This window comes from Lipotes vexillifer, unplaced genomic scaffold (genome assembly GCF_000442215.2).
Source record: "Lipotes vexillifer unplaced genomic scaffold, Lipotes_vexillifer_v1.1 scaffold518, whole genome shotgun sequence".
In the NCBI taxonomy this organism is placed as follows: Eukaryota; Metazoa; Chordata; class Mammalia; order Artiodactyla; family Lipotidae; genus Lipotes; species Lipotes vexillifer.
The window spans coordinates 2,732,118-2,741,880 of record NW_006780945.1 but is presented as its reverse complement, the minus strand read 5'-3'; the positions used below and the strand labels follow the sequence as shown (position 1 = coordinate 2,741,880).

The following is a 9,763-nucleotide window of genomic DNA, read 5'->3' as shown; positions in this document are numbered from 1 at the left end:
CGGCTGGGAAAGGAGAGCCGGGAGAAAGGCTGGAGGCTACCCAGCTTGGGGAGTAGCTGCCCCACTGCTCACTCTTCTAGTAGCCAACTTGCTCTCACTGAGACCCTGTTTTTCTCTCTCTCTCTCTGTTCTCCCTTATCCCCAATTGGCAGTGTCCTGGGGAAGGAAGGGCAGCCCAACCCAGAGCCCAGTGCAAGGGCACAGCAGGGAGTGGAGATAAGCGCAAAGGCCCTGGGGGGGGGAGGCCCCACCTCCATGTCCCCCCCCCCACCGAATTGCCCTCCCAAATAGAATCTGTCTGCCCCTTACAGACCCCAGGTAGCTGCATGCCATACCCCTCTGCTGGACCCAGGCCCCTCCAATAACTCCTCCGAGAGAGCAGGGCTCTTCTCAGTGGGGAGGGGAGGTGGGGATCTGGTCACAGCCATGGCCACAGTCTAGATGCTGGCAGCGGGCTCCCCTACCTCAGTCATCACCTCTGCCCCGTCCACGGTTGCCTGGCCACCCAGCCATCTTCTGCTGGGTGCAGCAGGGCAGCGTCTTCTCACCCTGGGCAAGGGCGGCCTTGGCCCCCTACTTCTGTCACCCCAGCCTCCCAGCAACACTGGAGCAGGGCTTCCCCCACCGAAACCGCCACACGGCGCCCCTGCCCACTGCCCTGGTACCCCCTCAGGATACAGCAGGACCCTGGCGGCTGGGTGGGAAGAAAGGGGCGGCACGCTTGCCTGTACTCCAGAGAGAACTTGGTCAGCTCCCTGTCATCGTGGAGCCACTTGAACTCCAGTGGCCAGCTGCCCTCGGCCATGCACGTGAGTACCAGGCGATTCCCCTCCAGGTGCACCTGTGTTCGCACCGGCTCCGTCTTGAAGTAAGGGGCCACGTCATCTGCAGGAAACAGAGACACAACGTTGCTGGTTATCACTGGCTCACCTGCCTGCGGTTGCTCAGCTGGAGCCCTGAGGCCCCGAGGCAGACGGGGCAGGTGCAGCGGGTGACCTGCCGAGGTCACATGCCTGGGAAGAACTTGAACTCAGGTCAGTCTGACTTCAGGGCTTGTCTTCAGAGTGAGTACTCCCCGACACCCTCCTCCCAGACCCCACCAGGCTCACCACCACTGCTGCCACCCCTCCGCTCCAGTACCTTCCATCTCTCTCCCCTCAGGATCCCTATTCAGTCCATACCCTTTGCTTCTGGCTTCTCCTTCCAGAGCAGAAGGGCGGGGGGTGGGGAGGGGCGACGGCGCTTACTGCACTTCAGCCAAAGGGAATATAAATGTCACAAAGGAAAGGGAAACAGGGACAGCTGCGTTGACAGAAGTGGCAGGTGATGGGGCTGATGTCCTGAATCCTGCTTCCCAAGGCTGCAGGAAACCCTGCAAAGCCATCAAGGGCAGAGTCCCTCCAGTGGGCCCCCTCCACTGCCAGGCTGCTTGATCTTCCATCCCGGGTCCTGGGCCAGCCTGCCTCGGCCTCCCCATTCGCACACCAGGTCGCCGTCGGGGCAGAGGAAATGGCACTGCTGGGCCGTGGGTGTGGGTCCAGCGCTTGCTAAGCTCCCTACACTAACCCTGTGACCTGACTCAGTCCAGCCACGCACGAGACCCCCACCACCGTGGCTGCCCTCGACGGAGACGATGCACTCCGGATCCCGGACTTAAGGGGACCACTCAGACCAACAGCTTTGGGTGGAAATCGAGGCCTTCTGCCCTCTGGCCAGTGGGAAAAAGGGCAGAAGTGAAACAGACAAGGGGGTTGACAAAAGGACAGGGAGAGAGGGGGGAACGGGGACAGGGCCTCCAAGCCCATCATTGAGCAGACCTGCCCTTTAGGGGCTGGGCTGGGCTGGGGGAGGAGCCAGGATCTGGAGACAACACAAGGACGAAAGCACCTGCTAGGTTCTGGGCTGTTCCTGGGGCTTTAATATATGCTCATTTAATCCACACGCAAGCCCACAACCAGACAGGATCATAATCCACCTTTTAGAAAAGTGGTTAGAAACCGGCCCAGGGCAACAGAGCTGGAAGGGGAGGAGCCAGCCCTGCAGGCTGAGCACCTAGAGTCCTGCACCTGCCTTGATGAAGGTGGAACGTGGATGGAGAAGATGGGCTTAAGGCGAGACTCCCAGAGTTTGTGGCGCCGCCGAGCCCTTGCATTTGACAGATGGAGGGAGCGAGCTCCAGAAAGCACCATTCACCAGCTCACCCACTTATCACCTGGTGCTCACAGCAGCGCTCCCGTTGTGGTAAGGGATACGGCTCGGGGACCCCACGGCCACGTGCCGCTAAAGGGGAGTCAGGTCCAGACTTGCCAGACCCAAGTGCAAGCACCTTCCACCCATCACACTGTGCCCCGTGGGGCGGGTAGTGCTCAAAGCCAGTAAGTTGCTGGCAAGCTAGGCACCGGGCATCCCGACCTCCAGCCCCATGGTGGGGGAGGGGTCCTGGCACCACATTCCCTTCTGTGCTCAGCCTGTGACTCCCAGCTGCCTGGGCGTGGACAAGCATTCATCTTTCTGAGTCTCAGTTTCTCCACCAGGAGACACGGGAAGAGAAATAGCCACCTTGATATCTCAAGAGTTCAATAAGATAGGAATTGTGAAAATGCTAGGTCTGTGCTTGGCCCAGAGTAAATGTTCTGCAAATGTTCATTTCTTTCCCAACATCAAAGAGTGGGTGTCCCCACCAGGGTGGGTGTTCCATCATCCTCGGTGCTGGCTGATGCCCCAGATATGCCTTGGTCCGAGTGCTAACTTTCCCCTGGGGGTCCAGAGGGTGAAAACCATAAGACACTATTCTTTTGGCCTAAGATATGGAACAAACCAAAGAAGACGAAGAGGCACATGTCAGGAGTCGGGGAGGGGGCTGACTTCAAGGGTGGCAGGGAGTGAATCAAGACGCGGCCCGGCAGGCTGGTCAGCCCACTGGGGGTGGGGGCTTCGGGGCCCCTCCTGCATCACACGTTGAATCTCTGGCGCGTCAGTGGGGCCTCACCCTCAGATATAACCAGAATTGGGCACCATTGGTTTTCAGATAAGGTTCAGCATCTGTGACAAAGCCTCACTCTGAGCTTACACATAGACTGACGACTCAAGACAAGCCGTAATGCAGGTCTGGGGCCCAGGTCAACCTGCGGGCTGCACAGCATCCGCATCCCCTCCGTCTCCACTGGAGGCTGCGTGGTTGAGTCTTCCTTGAACCCCATCCCTGCTACTGACCCTCCCCTTGGGGGCCACTGGAGGGCAGGTGCAGACACGCGCAAGAGGCGCACCCTGGACCAGCCTGCCCCACCTCGTCTCTCTGTGTGACCGCGCACGTTCCCATCTCGGAGTTGACGCTACCTATTCGCAGGTCTCTCCCTCACTCTTAACGACTGTCATGTGAGCACACTGCCTTCAGGGTGGTTGAAAAGGCGCCTATTGATATGAAGAAACTGGGGCAGGACAGGAATAAAGAAGCAGACATAGAGAATGGACTTGAGGACACGGGGAGGGGGAAGGGTAAGCTGGGACGAAGTGAGAGAGTGGCATGGACATATATACCCTAGCAAATGTAAAATAGACAGCTAGTGGGAAGCAGCCACATAGCACAGGGAGGTCAGCTCGGTGCTTTGTGACCACCTAGAGGGGTGGGATAGGGAGGGTGGGAGGGAGACGCAAGAGGGAGGAGGTATGGGGATATAAGTTATACGTATAGCTGATTCACTTTCTTATAAAGCAGAAACTAACACACCATTGTAAAGCAATTATACTCCAATAAAGATGTTAAAAAAGAAAAAAAGAAAAGGCGCTTCCTCTAGAGTGTGTCTTGGGAGAGTGGCCGCCACGCCGGATCCCTCGCTTTGGGGTCCTAGCGCACCTCTGGAGGTGGTGGAGGGCAGAGAGGGAGGCAAGCCCCCATTTGCCAAGGAAAACGATTCCCCACCCCTCAGAGGCAGCTGGCTGGCTCTCAGTTTAACAAATGGACACGTTCGCACTTCAAAGGCGCATTCATTCTCCAGCAGCTTTCAAGAGCCCTTTGAATCGAGTCTTTAAAAAGGGGGAAGGGTAAGCTGTGACAAAGTGAGAGAGGGACATATATATATATACACTACCAAACGTAAAATAGACAGCTAGTGGGAAGCAGCCACATAGCACAGGGAGATCAGCTAGGTGGTTTGTGACCACCTAGACGGGTGGGATAGGGAGGGTGGGAGGGAGGGAGACGCAAGAGGGAAGAGATATGGGAGCATATGTATGTGTATAACTGATTCACTTCGTTATAAAGCAGAAACTAACACACCATTGTAAAGCAATTATACTCCAATAAAGATGTTAAAAGAAAAAAAAAAAGAACCCTCTGCTAGTTCCTGTCATCCCCTGTTTGTTTAAAAACAACAACATTCCCAGCCCCCACTGATTAAATCCCTTCTAGGCGGGCCGACTCAGAGCCAGAACAGTCAGTGCGCGCGCGCGCCGCGCGGGCACACGCGCTCTGCACCCAAACCCTCGCCTCCGCAACTCGGCTCCCTGGGCGAGGCGCCCCCATGTCTGCATTTGCCAGTTCGTTCCTCACGCTCTCCCGGGGGTGGGGTGGGGTGCCAGTCTGGAGCCCAATGGCTTTTGCTTGGATGGGTTGATTCCAGAGGCCGCTGGAGACAATGACTTGGGGGAAGTGGAGGGGGGAGGGATGCGGTTAGCCTTTCCTGAGAACCTGCTGGGTACCCAGCTCAGAGCTGCATCCCTCATCCCAGGTTATCCTAACAAGGCGGTCTGGCAGAAGCCGAGGCTGCCCTCCCCAAGTCCCTGCTATGCGGTCATACCTCCTTTTCCTGAAAGGCTAAAGGCCCCCTCCTCTCTGGGTACAGGGATTTGGGAGGGAGGCCCTATGCAGAGCTGAGAGCCAGGGCAGGGAGTCCAGCCAGGCGGTTTTCCTGGATGGACTGGCCCTGCCCCAAAGCAGGGGGACTGGGAGTGTGTGAGCCATCGAAGGAAAGGCTCTGATGGGAAAAGGATGCTGGTGGGAACAGCAGTGTGTGCGTTTGTGTCTGTGTGTGTGCGTGTCTTTGAGCGTCTGTGCCTGTGTGCATCTGTGTATGTACGCAGGTATGTGCTCACGTGTGTGTCTCTGTGTATGTCTGCATGCATATCTGACGGCATGTGTATCTGTATGTCTGAGTGTGAATCTATCTGTGTGTGTGTGTGTGTGTGTGTGTGTGTGCGCGCACACGCGCGCGTGCTTATGTGCAGGAACAGATTTCTGTGTCATGACTGCACAAATCATTGACCTTGGGCAAGTTACTTCGACTTTTTGCACCTCAGTTTCCTTAGCTGTAAATTGGGGATATATTTGTTGTGAGGCTTAAATAAATTAAAAAACATGAAGGGCTTAGGAAAGTGCCTGGCGCATGCTATAGGAGAGGCAGCTATTATTATTCTTGATCGGATATGTAGATGGGCAGATTCCCTGGAAGGAAGAGCTCATACCCTGTTGGCAGAGGCCAGCAGCCCCTCTCAATCTTAGTTCTAGGACTGTGCAGTACACAACTTGGACTACTGTACACAACAGGCCTGCTAGCCACGTTCTCAGTGGGAAGGGATAACCGGAAATGGACGAGAACAGTGGACAGAATCAACACTTTGAAAATACACACATAGAGGATTTTTTAACTAGACAAAGTGATTTGAAAGTTCACATTTTAAAAGACCACAAAAGAGGGGCTTCCCTGGTGGCGCAGTGGTTGAGAGTCCGCCTGCCGATGCAGGGGACACGGGTTTGTGCCCCGGACCGGGAGGATCCCACATGCCGCGGAGCGGCTGGGCCCGTGAGCCATGGCCGCTGAGCCTGCACGTCCGGAGCCTGTGCTCCGCAACGGGAGACGCCACGACAGTGAGAGGCCCGCGTAATTAAAAAAAAAAAAAAAAAGACCACAAAAGAATAGCCAAAAAATTCTGAAAAAGAATGGTAAGCAGAGGAGACTAGCACAGATATTGAACTATATTATAAAGCTGCAATAATTAAAGAAGTGTGTTCTTGTCCAAATAGACTGATGAAGCAATGAACGAGAGAGTCCAGAAATACGCCCCAATATATATGGGATATTTAAGACAGGACGAAAGTAGAATTTCAGGTCAGTGGGGAATAGATCAATTATTCAACAAATGGCCTTGGAAAAACCAGGATGCCATCTGGGGGAAAAAAAAATCAAGCGGAATCTCTTCCTCACACTTTACCTCAAAATAAGTTCTAGATGGATCAATGTTTTAAACAAGAAAAATGAAATTCTGAAAGAACTAGAAAAAAATCACCGGGGTTTTAAAATATACAATCTTGGCAAAGCAAAAGAATTCGCCAAGTACTTTCTAAGTACTACACAAACTCCAGACAGTCATAAAACAGATTGATACCTTCAACTATATAAAAATCTTGCATGGAAAAAAAATGCCCATAAACCAAAAGCAACAAATGACAAACGGGGGGGAAATATCTGTGACTTCTATCATGGACAAAGCGCTCATTTTCCTGATATAAAAAATATTCCCATAAATCAATAAGAAAAAGATGAACAAACCAACAGAGAAACGGGCAAAGGATATGAACCGTTCACAGAAAAGAATTGCAAATAACTCTGAAACATAGACAAAGATGCTGAACCTCGTGATAAGAGAAAGGCAAGGGAAACTCAATAAGACACTTCTTTTTTTTCTATCGCTTACGGCCAAGAAAGTGCGATAATACCCCGGACTGGCCAGCCTGCAGAGACCCAGGTGTCACGCACACAGCTTTGGGGACTGTCCTTGGTACCACACCTGTGCAGAACAATTTGGCGACTCTGTCGAAACTAAAAATGCACCTCCCCATCCGGCAATTCTTCAAGGAATTTCTCCTCCACACACACCCGTGCACGAGTGAAGTGACAGCATTTCATGGCAACACTATGCTTTGTAAGAGCAAAAGCTCGAAAATGACCTGAATGTCTGTCAAGAGGGTGATGATGGTTAAAGAAATGATTGCACCTCCAAACAATAGAATTCTCTATAGCGAAAGGCTCTGGAACAAATTTTGAGAGCTACTGTTAAGTGAAAAGAAGCAAGGTGTAGAATGGGGTGTGTAATCTGCTACCACTTGTGCACAAGTTTGGTTTTTTGTGTTTTTTTTCAAGGATAAAAATAGATTTGCCTGTATAGGCGCAGAGCCTTTTTCTAGGGGGTCACATAAGAACCTGGGCTCAATGATGCTTTAGGAAGGAGAGCTGGATGGCTGGGGGCTGGGTGGGAGGGGTTTACTGTTTACTCTACGCTCTTTTGCAACTTTTCCGTTGCGTCCCACAGGTATGGCTTGCTTATTTGTAATCAGATGTGTTTACCGCTTATTTGTAATCAGATGTGTTTACCGCTTATTTGTAATCAGATGTGTTCACCGCTTATTTATTTGTAATCAGATGTGTTTACCGCTTATTTGTAATCAGATGTGTGCACACAGATGCAAACACGTTGACACGCAGGGTCAACAGTCGCGGGCAACCCTGCCGGTGATGCAGACGACGTGGGCATGGGACACGGGGGTGTGGCGTGGCTGGGGGTCCCTGACCACCAGAGCCTGAGCCTCTTGAAGGAAGAGCCACCTTCAGAGGTGGACAAGAGGCCTCAGTCCTGGGCTTCCTTCTCGTTTCCCAGAACAGCTCAGGGGGCCCCTGGCTGACTTTTCCTCCAAATTCCCACTAAATACACTTATCGTCATGCTTCTGCTCCACGCTCCAGCCTAAATAGCCCCACACAGACGCTTATCTCAACTTCAGCCTGTCCCCTCCCTTCAGCGCCCAGCACAATAATGTCATCTTTCTCTAGGGGTCCCCCCCAATCTCTCCTGGGATTTGACTTCCCAGCCAGCCCAGGCCTGGGAACCCCACCTCCCCTGGAGCCAGACCCTTGCCAGCTGGCAGTGCCAGTCAGGGTGAAGACCTCCACCCACTGCCAGTGCAATTAGTTGGCCAAAAGGTGTCCATCTGCCCTCCAGAGCCAGCTTCACGGGGCACCGGGCCTGGACCAGTCCCCTTCCCAGCTCTGAAAGACCCCCAAGCCTCTCTCTTTTAGCAGCTCTCCCTTCTGGGCACGCAGTAACTACACAGCCATCGGGAGTGTCTCTGGAAAGCTCGGGGACGGGGTGGAGGTTCTCAAACTTTCTCAGCTCACCACCCCCTAGCCTCTGCAGTGTCACCTTTGTCCTGGATTGACCTCCATGCCCTCCTAACTGGTCCCCTCCCTGGAGCTGGCTGGCGGCCACAGACCTAAGCAGGCTGGGCAGCGGGTCAGAGGAAGCAGGGGCTCTGGACAGGCCCCTCTCCACAAACCCCACTTCTCCCTACACATCTACTGCTGCCTTTATTTCATACGATATGGAACTTCCCACACATTAAGTGCTTTATGTCCATCTCTTCAGTTAAGTGTCACGAGAACTTCTCAAGGACGGTACTACCTTTATCCCCATTTTACAGACGAGAAAGCTGACACTCAGGAACAGTTGGTCTTTTGACCTTGCCACACAGATGGAAACCCAGATCTGGCAGGTTCTAGAGTCCTGGACCTTTCTGTAGGTGACATGGGGCTTCCTTGAGCTGTCCCACTCTTCACATCCCGATCCGTGGCCTCACGGGTGGTAAGTGAGGGATGGTGGCCTCTCTCAGGGTCATGGCTTTGAAGCCACAAGCAGGGGCCACGCCGGTTGTGTGGCAGGGGCATTCTTACCCCAGCCTCCAATGTCACGGCCCTAGGGCTAGATCGGGGGTGAGGGTGAACCAGGCAGGCTGACCGGGCATGAGTCCAGAGGATGCTGGAAGGATGATGAGGCAGAACCGCCCAGGGGAGACAGGTCCACCTAGGGGTGGGGTTTTGGAGGGCTGGGCTAGTGGGGTGCAGGGAGAGAAGTCTGGGATTAAGGGAGGTCAGAGTCCAGAAGATGAATAGATGTGGGCGGGAGGGGTCAAGTAAAACGAGGCAGGAGTCGGAGCCCCGGGGGCTTCTTGGGAAGGAGCCGCTGACCTGGGGCCCCCATCCCAAAGCTCTGCTCCCCACGTAAGCCCCAGGTACCACCCTTTCCCTAGGGTGTGGCTTGAAGGTCCCAGTGGGGGAAGACAAGAGAAACTGGGTTTAAATGCCAGTTGCTATGCCAACTAAAGTGTGACCTTGAGCAGAGTAACCTCCCGAGCCTCACTTGTCTGTCCATGGAAGAGATTCCAACCCCTGCCCCAGAGGCAGCCGGGAGGACCAAGGGAGCGAACGTATGTCAAATTCGGAGCTCAGCGCTTGGCACCTACGGGATGCTTTCTGCCCTTCAGACCCCTGGAGGCGACTGCATGGGGAGGAGATGGGGAAAGGGGGGCCAGGGGCACCATCACTGCCCCACCCGTCTCCCCTGACTCGGAGGCATCCCGCTTATAGAGCCCATAGTCTGAATGCCTCAAATCTGAGCCTTCTGAATCCAGCTCCCTCACAGCCACTCCAAGCTGGCTCAAGAATCAAGTCTTGCTTAGGGATGGCTGGTAAAGCCTTGAGCAAAGGTTCACGACCGGGGTAGGAACAGCTGGAGCTGCAGGAGCTTTTGCATAATGTCAGCGATTCCTCTCGAGAGCTGCCTGGGCGGGGGCTCAGGAGTAGGGAGCTGTGGGACCCGGAAGATCAGCCATGCATGGGGGTGTTGGAGCCCCGCCCCCACAAGAAATGTTCCGGCGTGCACACAGCAGGCAGATGCTAGCGGGCAGAGGACCCCGGGCTCCCCAGCTGTGCCCCTCCC

The 9,763-nt window shown here is 54.2% G+C and overlaps 1 protein-coding gene across 1 annotated transcript in view; it reads right to left on the bottom strand.

Moving 5' to 3' along the window:
* The window catches only part of SDK2 (sidekick cell adhesion molecule 2), a 266,728-nt gene that overhangs the window by 138,808 nt on the left and 118,157 nt on the right, over nucleotides 1–9,763 (bottom strand). The window contains exon 2 of the mRNA XM_007454389.1: nucleotides 726–885. Coding sequence (XP_007454451.1) covers nucleotides 726–885 — 160 coding nt within the window. The remainder of the gene's footprint in view (nucleotides 1–725; nucleotides 886–9,763) is intronic.